This window comes from Felis catus, chromosome A1, assembly GCF_018350175.1.
Source record: "Felis catus isolate Fca126 chromosome A1, F.catus_Fca126_mat1.0, whole genome shotgun sequence".
Classification (NCBI taxonomy): domain Eukaryota; kingdom Metazoa; phylum Chordata; class Mammalia; order Carnivora; family Felidae; genus Felis; species Felis catus.
In genome coordinates this window covers 136681664-136698257 of record NC_058368.1, presented here as the reverse complement: position 1 = coordinate 136698257, position 16594 = coordinate 136681664, and the positions used below count along the sequence as shown (strand labels likewise).

Sequence of the window (16594 nt, the reverse complement as noted above, 5' to 3'; positions counted from 1 at the left end):
CCCTCTCCTCTTTCTCACTGTATGTGTCTCTGTCTCTCTCACACACGCAGTTTGTAAACTAAGAACACACCCTTTGTTAGTGTCTTTTAAAGCTGGGAATGACTTATTTTCCCAAGTAAATCACAAACAGTGGGGTACCTCATTCTCCCAAACATCCCTTAACAACTTCATGCTTCTTGATTAGCACTCAAAAATACGACTTGATTTATTTAAGAAATCTATTAGTTTATACTTGATTCCTCATCTCCCACCATTATTTCCAGCATACGTCCGTATTGGCTGAACAAAATGCCCCAGAGAGAAAATGCAAAATCAGGCAATCAAAAGTAAAGGGACTGGAGTTGCTTGGTAGTTTGAGGACATTGCTGCTTTAAAAACAACAACTACAAAAACAACAACAACAAAAAATCAACAACAATAATAAAACCCTGCTAGCAAAAACCATGGGCTTTCTTTGCTCACTGGAAATGAAGACAAAAGCGCTGACGTTCAGCGTTAGATGCTGTCCTTGGTTGGCAATGGTAACAGCTGCTCTGAAATCCACTTAGTTGGATTTAATGGCGGGTTATTGACATTCCCCAAAATGGCTACTGGGCCCAGGCAGCCAATTTTCTGCCACCTTCCTGCCTATGCATATCTGTGTTGAGTGGTTTCACAGTGCCCATTAGAAACCGCTTCAAAACCATTACAGTCGGCAGAGTAAAACACCCCTTTTACTCTAAAAAAAAAAAGTGAGATGAATAGGTATTTCCAGGGTGGTCTGAATGAGCCATCATTAAGAACCCTGAGGAATAAAGGCACATGAACACGGCAATCAAACACCATTTTACTCCTCTCTGTTGGCCACACTTCCACCAGAAAAAAATCACACTAGCGTGTGAGGATATGCGGACATAAAGCATCCCCAAATTGCAAAGTTGAGCCGAATACACACCTTGCAGGAGTTACCTTGCGTTGCATACACTACAAAACTCTGGTTCTTCACAGAAAGTTTGACCCTTTCACTGTTTCAAATAAATGCAGGTGGGGGTGACCAGGCAATTTGATGCTCCACGCTCTGGGCGCTCTGGGCGCTCTGGGCGCTCTGGGCTACGTGTGAATGGGAGCAGTGGAGCGGGAGCTGGCAGCAGGAGGAGCTGCTAATTCTCCACCAACCACAACGGGGTGGGAAGGCCAAGGGCAGGGGGCAAGTGGGAGAAAGCCCAGTGGTTTGCATTAAAATGGGAGTTCCCTTCCCAGGCACCACACATTGACCTCAATGGATGTTAAACAGAGGTCTGGTTGCTTCAACAAAATAAGACTCTCTGTGGTTTTCTTCTCATACCACAGTTCCTCCCATAACCTTGGATGATGGTACCATGAGAAAAGACAAGCCCTGCAGGCATGTGGGCAAGTGCCTGTACCTATGCGTGTGCAATGTGAAAAAGAGAGAAAAGGAAGATGAAGAATTTGCTTTCCCTCTGAAAACACAGGTTCCCTGAGGGTTAAGTCAGTCTCTTGAATACAACTAAATACGTATATCTGTGTGCTTTATTGTTTAAAGGTTGGGAGCTGGGCTGAAAACCCATTCATTACTCATTGTCATAGAGCAGTTGACGCATTCTAGGCACATACAATTAAGCTATAATTCTGTACAACGACAGACTAAACATACAAGTCTAGACTGAGTAAGAAGGCAACTAAAAATATTCTCAGACCTGTTCTAAGAGCATTTTAGCATTTTCTTATCATTCTCCTGGCAAATATTGTTAAAACCCTGCCTCATTAATGTCAAAGGGAGTAGAGGATTCGCATGACTTAAATTCAAAAGGCTTGCTTTTAATTCTCCATCAGAAACCAATCTAGAGGGCAGATATTTTTAGCAGTCACGCAGCACAAATCTAAGGATGCTCAGCCACGGTTTGTCTTCCAGAGAGAAGGTTCTTAAGCAGAACCACCCAAACACACCTGCATGAAGATCTTTGGGATCTTGGGATCTAGGAATTATAAAACTACTGACAAAACGTAAATATGCCAAGGTCTCGCTACGTATCCAATTGACTAAGAATATAAACCACCAGAAATCTCAGCTTCTTAAAACTGGCAAAGGCTATGGTCACTTGTTGATTGGACAGGGTAGGAGAGAGAACCAAGTGGTAGAATGGAGGGGAAGGAGTTACCAATAGATGGGTTATCACAGCGAGAAAGCACACTAGTGTCCCCTCCCACATCAGCCTCTTGGCATTGACACCAAGACCCTTTAACAAATGGTCCCCAGTGCTGCCCAAAGGTTCGGTGATGCCAGGACCTTCACGGATTGCCTCCCTTTTGCTCTCGTGCTCAAAGGACCTTCCTAAACTCAGTCCTACAATGTTACTGCCCCTGACCCATAACCAGCAGTTATGTGTCTTCTGACAATTGTTTCTCTGAGAAACATCTTTGATAAAAATTTTAATATTACAAAAAGGAGCCGCTATCTCGGGCCAGTTTTTCCCACAGATAATAATAATCAGCAAGTACACAACACAAATAGACTTTCAACAAAAGAGACAATGTTAACACTAGTTTACATTTTACCATGTGCCAAGCACTGTTTCAAGATCTTTATACGCATTAACTCATTTGATCCTCGTGAAGATTCTAGGAGGTAGAAGTGACTGTCCCTACTTTACAGACATTTAAACTAAGGCTTAGAATGATTAAATAACTTGCCCAAGATCCTACAGCAAATAAATGTCAGAGCTAGGATCAAAACTCGGGTAGGTTAGGAGCTCCTGGGTGGCTCAGTCAGTTAAGCATCGAACCCTTAGTTTCGGCTCAGATCATGATCTCACAGTTCTCGTGAGTTTAAGCCCTGCATCAGGCTCTGCACTGACAGTACAGAGCCTGCTTGGGATTCTCTCTCCTCCTCTCCACCCCTCCCCTGCTCACGCATCATGCATTCTCTCTCTCGCTCTCAAAATGAATAAATAAACTTAAAAAAAAAATTCAGGTAGGTTAACTCCAGGATCTCTACTCTTAATCATTATGCTATGTTGCTGGTATGAATTTTGGTTATCAAGTTTTTAAAATTATTTTAACAGGCAGATCAGAGTGGCAAATGATGGGGGAAAAATTGAAATTAATTTCAATTAATTCAATGAAGTACTTTTTTTTTTAAGTTTTTTAGTTTTATTTTTATTTATTTTGAGAGAAAGATAGAGCCAAGTGGAGGAGGGGCAGAAAGAAAGAAAGACAGAAACCCAAGCAGGCTATGCACTGTCGCTGTCGTAGGCTTGAACTCGACAACTGTGAAATCGTGACCTGAGCCAAAATGAAAGAGTTGGATGCTTAACTGAGTCCCCCAGGCACCCTTCGTTTGCCGTTTTAAAATGATGTCTTTCTAACACAGATAATTATGAGGCACTTCTTGTAACCCCTAGGAGATATCCTCCTCTGTTACTACAAGAGATCGAAAGTAACATTAGGCAAGGAAGCAAATAAGAATAGAGAGTGAAATAAATTCTATACAGCACGGTCGACCTAGCTACTCTTGTGGTGGGACTTACAAAAATGATTCTCACTCAACGTGATCAAGGTACAAAACACATGCCATAATATATAAATAAAATTTTTTTGATAGTATTTGAACTGATACATATAAGGAAACAAGACATTTCCTCTATTTTGAAAAGACTCAGTTATTGGACTTGAGCAAAAGACTGGAGAGCATTCATGATGGACCACCTAACCTCTTCTCTCAAGATAACTAGTCTTGCTTGACCCTAGCTTAGATGTGGCCAAGAATGGTCTTACAACAGGCTGAGGCAGCAGACCTGCCCAGGGCACACAGCAGAGGTTTACTGAATGTTCTTTTAGGCAAGTCAATGCTACAACACGTTCCAGAGGGTAAAGGATGATCCAGATGACCGATCATTCTGAGAATTATAGTGTGTCAGAGTGGGGGAGAGCTTAGGGATCCCAGTACACAGCTTCAGGGATCCCAGGGAGCCACCAGCTCACCATTCGTACCACAGGACCCCCACCTTGTACAGAGAAAGCACTCACATTTCAGATTCCTGCTCAAAAGGTATTTGTTCAAGATGACTAAATCTTTCAGACTGGTCTTGAATGAGACCTGCAGTCTTAGAGTTAGCCAAACTGAATCTCAAAATCATATTTAAAAACAAATACAAGGGTTAAACTAGTTCCAGAGAATAAACGAGGCTGTGCCACCTGCATGATCTGTTAGCTGCATTGGAGGCTATCACCAGTCTTTCATGAGTCATCTCCAATCCTTAAAAACAACAACAGAGGGGCGCCTGGGTGGCTCAGTCGGTTAAGGGGCCGACTTCGGCTCAGGTCATGATCTCGCGGTCCGTGAGTTCGAGCCCCGCGTCGGGCTCTGTGCTGACAGCTCAGAGCCTGGAGCCTGTTTCCGATTCTGTGTCTCCCTCTCTCTGACCCTCCCCCGTTCATGCTCTGTCTCTCTCTGTCTCAAAAATAAATAAACGTTAAAAAACAACAACAACAACAACAACAACAGAGGCATAACATGACTGTAAAATAGGTAAGAGCAACCCTAGCTCCCAATCTATTTGTGTCAGGGAAGACAACGAACATTCCACTGTAACTCTGCTAGCCTAAAAAAATACCAAACCAGGAGTGCCTGGGTCACTCAGCTGGTTAAGCACCCGACTTTGGCACAGGTCGTGATCTCAAGGTCCATGGGTTCGAGCCCCGCACTGGGCTCTGTGCTCACAGCTCAGAGCCTGGAGCCTGCTTCGGATTCTGTGTCTCCTTCTCTCTCTCTGCCCCTCCCCCACTCGTGCTCTGTCTCTCTCTGTCTCTCTCTCAAAAATAAATTAAAAAAATAAATAAAATAAAAAACTGGAATTGGTGCAGCGCACTGGAGGTTATGCTAGTCCGCATGCGACTGCTGGATGCCTCCTCTCCTGCAAGTAAAATAGTGACTATGTTGGTTTTGTTCATCACTGTGTTCACCCACCCTGACCCCAGAGTGCCTGGCACCTTGCAGGTGCTATTTAAGTACTTTGTAACTGACTGAATGGCTTTATTCTTTTAATGAACCCACGCTTCATCCTGTGCCTTGACTCTAGGTTAACTTAGAATCTTGAAACTAAAGGAAGAGGTGCAGCTGGCTCCATTTTAGGAGGCCTGAGGTACATATATTAGCTTCTACAGAATTTCAGGGAGTAGGGAAGAGACCACCAGACTGGGACCCACTTAAAAACAGACTTCAAATTTCCCCTCAAAGCTTTCCAGTTTGTTCAGGAAAAGCTAAGGGCTTCACTGGGTCTAAGCCAAGGATCATCCTGTGATGTCTACTCACCCCAATTTGGCATGTGTGTCCTCTAACATAACGTCTCTTCTCTCTAAAACACACTTACCTGAAAATGAATCTGACATGTGCTTTCACCATCTATTATAGTCTTGGTTAAACACCTTCAAGCCACTCTGAACGCTCTCCACACAAGGGCAATGCTCCAGTGGCTCTGTTCTAGATGTTCAGTCCTCAGTGGGGAGGCCCAGCCCTGCACTTTGCACTCTTAGGCTCAAAAGGGAAGGTCATGATACCCACCCTTTCTGGAGTCAGCAAGAATGGGAGGATTGCTACGGGTCCAGAGGCCCATCTCTAAACAGAGTGTCTAGCGTAGCACTGATACAACGAGGTGAGTAACCAATCCCTACTTCGGGTATAGCAGGAAAAGGAGGGAGAACAGGGTATACTGGGCTAAAGTGGTGATTTGGAGAACCTGACCTTCCTAGTCCACAAAACTAATCTTAGATCTTTGGTCCGAAAATGGTAAATTCCTCGGCGGTTCTGGTAGCCTTTCATTTTGCAATGCACAGCTGTCATTCCACAAAGTCAATCCAAGGATGAATGAACACAATGGCAATCACATGATTTGTTTACCAAAAAAAAAAAAAAAAAAAGTGGCTTTACAAACAATCATATAAGAAAGCCAGAAAATCTACAGAGAAAAAACAAAAGGTTGCCTTTTACATTTTGAAACATACTTGTTGAAAAGGGTACTTCTCTTATTTTTATTTTTACGAGGTGTTTTTAAAAGTTACGGAGATGTGCAAGACATAAAAACACAACACAATAATGTAAGAAGGAACCATATACTATACCTTTACTTCAGCAAACCATGTGCTGTCTGATAGTCTCTGGATCTCTCTGTTTTGATCTCAAAGCAAAGTTACTTAAAAGCTGATTTTTTCACATTGCTGTGCAGCAAGTTAGCTTTTAATGAACCCGTTTCTGCTATGTTTTTCTTAGCACATTGACTCAATTCCACGCTGGAAAGCAACAATTCATTTGGACAACAGAAATGTATGGGATTTTATTCTAATCTCACACTCAAAGCGAAGAACTGGGATTGTCTCGTGGGCATGTTGCTGCAGCCAAGTGTGATTCATGGAATGATGACATTTTACAAGTGGTTTCAACTCTTGCCATGTCCAAGGCTAATGGCATATGATGTAATCAATGGGGGGGAGAAATTATGAGCCCCATTCCCGATTTTATATCAATGCCAATAAAATTAGCAATCATCCAACAGAATCATGCAGATAGAAAAGAGTTTTCACCACTTTACATAAAACTTGAGTGATATCCAAGAAATAAAATGCAATACAGTTGTCTATGATGGATCAATGGCAGAGCTTTTGAGAAACACAGGTTTGGAGGTTCAGGGTCTTTACGGTCCAGCACCTCTGCTCATAATCCTCAAAGGTGACCAAGAGAGAGACCTACAGGTCACTCTCACAAGAGGAAGATAAGGTGGGCGAGGCTCACTATATCCCCAGGCTTAGAGGCATAGGTCAGAGTACATCCCTAGTGAGGCAGCTGGCTCTTGGTAGCCTTTCCACATATAAGAGATTTTTGTGTCCTTACCTTTACTCTGTAGAATTCTTTGCCATCTCTGAAAGAAAGGCTATTTTAACAGCAGTTTGGAATTTCAGACTCTTTTACCCGCACCAAGAAAAGTGAGTGATAATGGAATGATGAAATGATGAGGTATATTTCATTTTGAAATGGAGATGTTTCCATTTTCTAGGGAGGGAAAGAGGTTGTGGCATGGGCAGGGAGGGGCATCCAATTTACAGTCATAGATTTATTTGAATAAAGTTAGTATTTAAATAGTTTTCAATCCCCTGAAGTCAGAGTGCAATGGAATAGAAAAAGAATGTACCCCAGAACTTTAAAACTTTTCACTAAGAATCCGCAAAGTTGATAAGCCACACAGTGATAACTCAGAATTGATTTTCTTAAAATGTGCTTCTGGCTAACCTCGTTGATAACAACAAATACAAAGAAATCTTTAGCAGTAAGAACGTTTTTTTGATGCCCCAGGCAAAGCTTTCCAGTCATCAGCCGATCCCTGCCCATCCCCCCCACCCCAGGTCCTTTCAAAGTCTAGTCTGACTAATACTGAACCAAAGCCTCACCTGGGACTTCAGGAGAGAATCTTGCAGAGTGTCGAGACACAAAAAGTTTCAGTTCTTGGTCCAGGTTGCATTCAATCAGGTTTGTGTCCCATGATCGGATTCCTAGGGAGGAAAAGGAAGAGAATTGACAGAGTTCCAGTTAGTCACTTCAGAGCGGTTTGGAAAACATCACTGTGACATTTCTCAGGCTGTCAGGGAGGATGTGGAAACCTCTTTTCTCAAGAGCCTGCTGGCTAGCAGTGGATGCCCACAAAATGGGAGGGCCGGGGAGGTCTCTGTACCAGGCCACAGAGAGGGGTGACTAGCAGTGTGGGTTGAACTTCTGCCCCTCATAAAACGTAAATGCAGCTTTTCTGGGAGGGTAAAGAAAACAGTTATTAGGAAAATGACAGGCTTTACTCTAGGGAGGGAATGAATAGAAAGGACAGGGAGATGGGAAGTTCTGTTGCAGTTAAGAGGCCGGGAGATAACCTCTACCTTTCCCATGGTCCCCTTGTAGGTGGCAAGAAAATGTAGAAGGAGGGCGAGCATTCAAGTCCAGGCCTTTGGTTTTCAAATGGTATTTTCTGCAGTGTGCATGTGCATTCTGTGTGCATGTGCATTCTGTGTGCACGTATGGTTTCTTTTTTTTTTTTTAAGTTCTTTTTTTTTTTTTAATTTTTTTTTCAACGTTTATTTATGTTTGGGACAGAGAGAGATAGAGCATGAACGGGGGAGGGGCAGAGAGAGAGGGAGACACAGAATCGGAAACAGGCTCCAGGCTCTGAGCCATCAGCCCAGAGCCCGACGCGGGGCTCGAACTCACGGACCGCGAGATCGTGACCTGGCTGAAGTCGGACGCTTAACCGACTGCGCCACCCAGGCGCCCCGGTTTCTTTTCTTTACCCACCTCATTTTGACCTGGGTTTCCCAACTCCTACAGATCAATCCAAAGCTTGCGTGACCTTTCATAAGAAGACTGGATCTCAATCTTAAGGACTTCACCTATCTGTCCCCTCCCCCATTTATTCTACTGGACAAGCTTAGCGGGGGTAGTTCTTTCTTTCACAATTGTTAGTTGTACTGAATTTTCCTACCCCGAGGCAAAAACAAAAGGGGGGGGCAACATTTTATACTTTAGAAAAATTCTACAGAGTCGGGGGGCCACGAACTGTCTATTCCATTCACTAGGCTGATAGCTGGGGTAAAAGGAACTTGGACGGACTATCTCCTTCATCCCCTCTCCTCCTGTCCTTCCGAAGGGGATGACCAGAGGCGGGACGCAGAGGACACGGAAGAAGGGAGAACTGGGGAGCAAGCCAGGGAAAACTGGGAAGCCACAGAACTCTGGAATGTGTTTGTTTTTCTGTATTTTTATACTTTCCCAAATAGGTAGCTCATGGTGGGGCCATTATGGAACATCCATGATTGTACCCTTCCTGGAGGATCTTCAATTGCCAGGAACAAACCTCTGGGACAAGAGTCATTTACTGCATACCTACTAAGAGCAGGGACTTGACCCTCTAGGTAAAATACAGCAGAAGAACTATCTCTAAATAAACACGTCATTTAACCATTTTTTGCTGGTCATGAGTCATTCAAACAGACTTGGGGCAGTACGAATGGTAGTGCATTGTTTGAACACCTGTAAATCCTTAGTGCTTCTCTGTATTCAGCCCCATTTATATCTTGTTCAGTCTTCTTATCTTGCAAAGAAACAAAATATATGTGTGTATATACATGCGTATACATGTGTACATATACATATGTATATGTCTTGTATATGTATAAATATATCACACAAAGATTCTGGAAACTCACTTAACTACATATTTAGACTATCTTCAGATTATACGCCAAACACCTTTCGACTCTGAGGAATATTTTCACAGATGGATGTCCACTAAATAGAGGCAGACATTTATCATACAATAAATGGGATGAATTCAGGTGTGGAAGAGTTAACATTCCTAAAGAGAGGCTAAATTATAAGGGAGAATTTTATGGGTCTCCCTGGAAACATCAACAGCCTCAGCTTGCATTTGTGCTAATGGAGTATTTAAATTTTAACAAGAAAGGCATGTTGAGATTTTGCAGATCTTTTTAGTGCAGAAATGATAAATGGGTTCTTTTTGTTTCACAGAAAGCTTGACAGGTTGAGAGGCCTGAATTCATTAGAATATTTTACTTCAATGTATACACTACATACTCGGCTAGTATGAAAAACCGTCGAGCTCCTGTCTGAGCTGCTTAATTAGTAATTGTTAAGTGGGCTCTCTTTGCTCCAGGTCTGAGCTCCACTTTGTATCCTGGCTTGTCAAGCTGGGTCACTAAGTTAATAAGCAGACATATGTATTTAAATTAAACTCATACGGTTTTTCGGCCTTTGTTCTATATTATGTCCAAATTGCTACATCACTTGAATGACTTCATCTAGGTAGACGTACTCTTACATCGTTGTTTGCCATTTTCCCTTCGGCTTCAATAAACTCGTCATGACACAAGCAATTAAATGTTTGCTTTGTACTTCATAAACTCCTAGCTGAATGATTTGTAATTTAGCAAGGGAAAAAGCACAAAACACACAAACCAGTTAGAAATTAATTTTTAAACTACACTAGGAAACAGTTGATAAAAATAATAGTTCTCATTTTTATAATGCCAATGAAAGAAAAAAATTAGGGTTCTCTTTTCAAGGGAGAGATTTCCAGCCAGCCAAATTATGCCTTAACAATGCATAAGTCACTACTGCCACTTATAAAATAACGACTACAATGGATTTGAAGGTTATTTTAATTGGAAAGGAAAATTTGGGAACAAGGCCACTTTCTATCCCAATTTTAGAAATAACATATTTTGTAATTACTTCGTACCTTCCACTGAATAATACTAGTAAAGAGAAACAGTATTTCTCAAAGAAGTTTCATATTGCATTCAGTAGGTTTAAATATCTTCCCTCTGTGCGTAAGAGGAAGCCAACAGTGGGCCCTCTAAAGTTCATAGGACAGAAAGACATCTTTGGCTCTTGCCACATTCTTCTGTCTCCAAATTCCTGGCTGGGGGCTAGTAGGGTGCTGATCAAGAGGTTCAGGAGAGGCTTTCAGAAGCAGGTCATCCTGGCCTCTCATGGATACCACAGAGGCCAAGATAAATTCCTAGCCTTTTTAAGAATTATCCCCCCAAATGCTCCAGGTCAAACTTCCTGAGCCTTTGCATCTCCAGTACTCTACGAAGACTGTGCCCCGTGCTGGCTTACCTAGGTTGGGCCAGAACAGAACAACTACCAAATGGAGGTCAACCTCCATTTATTAAACTTCTGGGCCCAGAGGACATCTGTCACCCCTGAGAAGTTGGCCTATGGCGAGGCATCCTAAGAACTCTCCCATCTAATCCGGGGCTGTTGCCCAGCCATGGAACAGGGCACCATCACTGTCGGCAGGCCAGTCCTCCAGCCAAGGTGACTGAGGGTAACAAAGGATCTTCCCATCTCAGTTCTCTGAATCCAGGGGAATGCAGTGCACAAAAGGGAGGCTAAAGTGCACATAAAATTTACAGATGGAAAAGGGAGAAATGAAAAGGTTGTGTGTGTCGTGCTGGGGGTGGGCATGTGTTCATTACCGGACAAGACAGGATGAACAATAAGGAACCACTTTCCCTTACTTTATACAGGTTCTATCTTGCCAAGTTAGTAATCATGCAAGCATTTTACAACATCACTTAATAAAGCCAACAATTTTCAAAAAGCACCTCTCATGTAAAGACTAAAATCTGTACTCCTAAAAGAGGCAATAAGTTGGAAAAATCCAACAAAATGACCATTCATTACATGTTGAAATGGCACATGAGTTCTGACAGTTATTTGGGCCTTTGAAAGTTGATTTTTTTCTATGAACTTTTTAGTTGATCGCTCTGATCCAGAGGCTTGTATTTTTTTTTTTTTTTGCTAGTACCTACATGATTAACTTAACTGTAAGATTCTATTTGTAAAACTATGCTAAAAAGTGATCAGAGGGCAGATTTGAATCATAAACTAAAGAAACAGAATTTTTTTTTAAAAAAGAGCTAAAATCAAGGTTTATCTCTCAAAGAAGTTTTCCTATTTTTCCCCTTTTGACCAAACTTTCAATTGGCTTTTTTCTTTTTTTTTCAGCCAACAACTTGATGTTCATAATATATATGTTATGTGTAATGCAGACAATACCTCTCATAGAGATCATTTCAAAGCATTGGGGATAAATCATTTTTAGGTCTTCTGATAGCATCCCACATTGGAAACAAATAAAAGAAGTGATTTATGACTATTATTGGTTTAAAAGTTAGAACTTACTTTAAAAAGTAAACCTTTAGAGAAGATTAAGCATGAATCATCAATCTAATAACCTTAAGTTTGAGGACTGGCTTGGATTTCTGCACAGATCACAGAGTCCTTACTAGATAATACCAATGAAGCAGTACAAGCAGAAATCCATCTGCCTTTTGACTTTGAAAAGTATAAAGATGAACATAATAAATGTAACACTCTCCAGCATTTCTTCTAACCTCCACCATGTGTTGGTTTTGCCCTGTTAAAATAAAATGAAAACTAAACCCCAAATGTTTCCTGGGTTCTCAGCCACCTTGAACTGAAAACAATCAATAAAGTAACATCACAAAGTTCCAATGTTATCAGCTAAACTTACGTCTAAAAACTCAGGAGAGTCGATGCCACACACGTCTACCTTTTTATAAAAATTCTTGCTGATTCCCAGTGCTAACTACAGGAAAGTTACACTCTTTCACAGTAATTGAAAGCACCAAACTGACACTTGGTATTCCTTAGATGTCTTGAGTCCCGTAAAGCAATAAAATGAAGCGGTGACAACTCCTTTCATAGGCTCTAGTATTCAGTTCGCAAGGCGTGGATGCATCATACTCTATGTTCTAACATACACTAGAGAAGTGAGACTCTGTGAAAAATGGCGATGGCTATTAAGTCTAAGCTGGGGGCTAATGAGGAAGAGGGTCAAAGAGTTGCCCAGGAATGGCATCTGGTGGTAGCAACCGTGGTCAGGCATGAAGTGCTGCATAACTAACAAAATAAAGCTAGACCCACCCAAGTGTTTCAGACTTGAGAAGAAATAACCAAACCTTACATGGTACGTTTTGAATACAGTTGAGAAAATGAGGGACCATCTCTCATCCTTGGTTTCAAAAAGCATTTCCTAAGCAGTCACATCGGGATGTCTCAGGCCTGTCAATTTATTGCATTATCACCATCTTCCTACGGATCTATTTTCTAGGCTCCCCAAAGAACCCTCAGTCATCAGATGGCAAAATTCCAAGTCACCAGGGTCTCCCAACCCACAGAACATCAGTTAAGACGAAAGGGGAAATAGGACGCAAGCGTAACAAATGACGAACCGCATGCCCAGCCGGCACACAATCCAAGCGGAGCCCCCTGCAGCATCTCCATCGCGCTTCTCACAACCTGGCCCTGGCCCGCGGGCACCAGCGACAATAGCAGTGGAATCAGAGTGACCTCTGGAGGAGGCCCAGCTGGGATCCGCAGGCGGAGGCAGCAGCGTGTCAGGCACAGGGAAACAGAGCCAGCCTGCCCTGTTGCTAAGTCATCCCAGCCCGTCTGAAAAGCTAGGGGAGCAGTGTCACTTAGTACCACGAGGCCCTGTAGCTCGAGCTGCATCCGGGATCCCAGGACCCAGGAGAGCAATCTCCAGAGGAAAAGCAGCATCTGCTCCCACATGTGAGGAAATGGCTCTGCTCCCCCCGGCTTGATTGATTGTTAATGGGATCAATACAGCCATTTTGGAGTTTTGTGCAAAAACCTGACCAAATTAGGGAATTAAAAATCAGGAAGGCATGGTGATTGAGAAGGGAACATGAGGAGGCTTCTGGGATGCCAGTAATGTCCATTTCTCCATCTAGATAACATGGGTGTGTTCATTTTGTGAAAATTCACTAGGCCCCTCATCTACGATCGGTGACTTTTCCTCTATTTTTATTTCAATATTTTTTTATTTTAATGTCAAAAAGACAAATCTGAACTTTATGACTGCATGCTAGTTGTACGAAAAGGGGTAAAGACAGAGAGCACTTCATGGCAGTACTTGGAGACATCAATTTTCTCCTCAAACAGAAGAGGACTGAATAAACCCCCTGAAAAATGGGGTACTGAAAGGGTGACCAGCAGAATAACAAAGCAGGAAGATAACAGCGGCGGAAGGTGATTGCTAAAACACCTCGCTGCACGGGGCGCTGCCCACAAGTGGATGACCGTACAAAGACAAGCTGGGAAAACCCGTGTTTGATCGTCCTCTGATGTTACCCTGCCCTGCACTAACATCATGACAGGCCCAGAACAACAGTAACGGTGCCGTGCTGGCACTTCTGTCACTTATGAATGATGTGACCTTGAGCGGGTCTTCTTATCCGTCCTGCCTCTCTGGGTCCCCATCTCTAAAATGGGGGTGACGGTGCCTCTCCTGGCACCACATCGGGAGGTTATGAAAATCTTACAGATAGCAAAGCCCCTCCTAACGTATTATGATTCCGCGGCAATGGTGTGGACAGTAATTGTTTTTAATCCCAAGTCATTGATTCATAGAGCAGCCACACCCAAAGACGGTACGTAGGAAATTTCCAAGGAGAAAACGTGCAACCAAACTAAGATCAGATTAAAGGCCTAACGTTTGAAAATGAAGGGTTTTTGAGATGCTCAAAGAAGGCATTTCACTATTGAAATCTCTTCTTGAAATTTTTTTTCGAATAAAATAACACGACTGCATTCTGCTTTTTTTTTTTTTTTTTTTTTTTTTAAGCTGGAAGGAAAAAAATCAGTGCTTTAAAGTTAAACAAAAGACCCAGGTCTGCAACTCCAGTCCCCACCCTGCAGCCTTTTGTTCTGGGGACAAGGGGCCGTTTCCAAATGCAGAGGCAGAAAACAAGCGTTATTTTTTTCATCGAAAATAAGGTCTTCCTTTCGTCTTTTATGGGGTGGGGGTGCGCCGGGAGCGGGGATCGAGGGCTGCGTGAACGCCCTTTGTCCGCCTCGGGCTGCCGTAGAGACCGCAGTGCGGACTGCACCACGCCCACCAGCCGGTGTCTCCAGGCAGAAACGCTTCAGCACCACCCCAAGAGAATAGAGCGCGGGCTGGGGCTGCGCAGGGACCTGGCGACCTCTGTCAGCGGCGAGGGGAGGTCCGGGACACTGGGGGGGGGAGGCAGAGACCAGAGCGCCCTGCTCGGGGAAGGGAGGGGGGGGCTTCGAGCGCAACAAAGCCGGGCTGACGGAGAGGTGGGGGTGCGCAGCAGCAAGCCCAAGGCCCCGGCAGAGCGCACACCAGGCGGACCGCGCCCGACGGGGGCGCCGCAGTGCGGGGGGCAGGTGCGGCGAGCGGATGGGGGTACTGCGGCAGCCCGGGTGGGGCTGGGGGGCGGGTCGGTCAGCGCGCCCGAGGCTGCGCCCGGCGGGCCCTCACGGCCCCGCCCAGGGTTCTAGGCGAACCGCTATTCGGCCTCTGCAGAGCGCGCTCCTAGTGCGCGCACCGGGCGAGGCACTGGCCCTACCCGCTAACCACCCCCCCCCCCCCACCCCGCCTTCCCCCTGAGCCATCACTACCAAGGCTGAGACTTTTGAAAGAAGCCCCACCCCGCAACTTGGGGTCCCATTGTCCTTTCTGAAAGCTGCAACCAGGATCCCAGGGGCAGTAGCGAGGCGGGCGCCGTCTGGGAATCAAGCGCAGGAGGCAGGAGGTTCTCCATCTCTGCGTCCCGGGTGAAGCGCGGGGGGGGGGGGGGGGAAGCGGGCGTGGCCCCAGGACTAGCCTAGTCATTGCAAGGAAAGAACAAATCGGGAGGTTTTAAGCCAGAAAAGGCATTTCTCGGGGGCTGAGGTGGCTGTGGTGAAGATGATTCCCATGCGGGCCCTGGCACATGGTGCTTCAGCCTCGGGTCTGCCGGCAAGGGGAAGAGGGGACACCCAACATTTTGCGGGGGACAGAGGAGGACTGAACGGGGTGTTTGCATCAACTCCCCACTCCCGTTTGCTCCCTACGGTTTGGGCTTTATTGTGGCCGCCGCTCCTCTGTCACCTGCATTTCATTTAGCTGGAGAGGCGGTGGCCAGCCAGTATCTGCAGACCAAGCCTGATGACATATCCCTCAAGGTTAGAAGAGACTCTCCCACTGGGTCTCAAATCTAATAATTCGCATTATTCTCCGAAATGAGCCCAGGAAGGAGTCTGGACCGAGTGCAGGAGGTAGCGGGGAGAGGTGTGGGTGCGGGGCGCGCCTAAAGAGGAGGGCAGCCGTCGCGCCCTGGGTGGGGTCGCGTTTGCCAGTCTCCTCGAGCGCGTCCCCTGGGGACGCAGGGCCTCTTACCGAGTTCGATGTTGCCGATGGCGCGCCGTAGGTGCTCTTCGGTCACGATTTCGCCGACGACCACCAGCAGGTAGAACTTGCTGTCGAGGAAGCGATGCGACAGGCTGGGCGAGGTGGATGCCGCCGGGTTGGCAATGCTGCCGGACGGCTCCGGCTCGGCGGCTTCCACCACCACGGTCGCCATCCTGCCGGCCCGCTATGCCTCGGCGAAGTGTCCCGCTGCCGCCGCTCCTCTCCTCTGCGGCAGGAGAAAGGATTATCTCCGAAGGTGCTGTCTCCGCTCCGCCCCCTGCGTACCCCTCCTCCTGGCGCTGCGCGCCGCCTCCCCCTCCGCCCTCTCCTAGAGAGCGCGGCGGAGAGGAGCGGGGAGTGTGAGAGGGCGGGGAGGCGGCGCCGCTTTTATATGGAGACTAGGCTCGGAGCCGGGAGGAGGAGGAAGAGGAGGAGGAAAGGACCACCCGGCACATCCTCACGCGGTGGCTGCCTCCGCTCTTCCAGCCGTTGGCCCAAGGCTGATGTCATCTGCAGCAAATCAACTCGCCCGCGGCCCGGAAGCTGGAGGGAAGAGGTGTGCGGACAATGGTCGGGGCAGGGCCGCGAGTCAAGGGCCTGGGGGGCCCGAAGGGCCCCTGCTGCGGCTGTGAAGGGAGAAAAAACACCACCCCTCTTACACCCCCCACACACCCATTGCTGCCTGCAGGCACCCACCCACCCCGCTTGGATTTCCATTTTCATCGTGGGGAGATTTACCTTGTGCGAGGTGCACAAGTCAGGCCTCTGACTAGTGTCCCCGCCTGTGATGA

At 45.6% G+C, this 16594-nt stretch overlaps 1 protein-coding gene across 1 annotated transcript in view; it reads right to left on the bottom strand.

Annotated features, from left to right (window-relative positions):
* Positions 1–16157, bottom strand: part of MAP1B (microtubule associated protein 1B) — a 101304-nt gene extending 85147 nt beyond the window's left edge. Inside the window, exons 1-2 of the mRNA XM_006927783.5 lie at positions 15792–16157; positions 7438–7539 (exon numbers count right to left, since the gene is read on the bottom strand). Of these exons, the coding sequence (XP_006927845.2) occupies positions 7438–7539; positions 15792–15975 (286 nt within the window). The 5' untranslated portion in view covers positions 15976–16157. The remainder of the gene's footprint in view (positions 1–7437; positions 7540–15791) is intronic.
* Between the last annotated feature and the right edge of the window lie 437 nt (positions 16158–16594).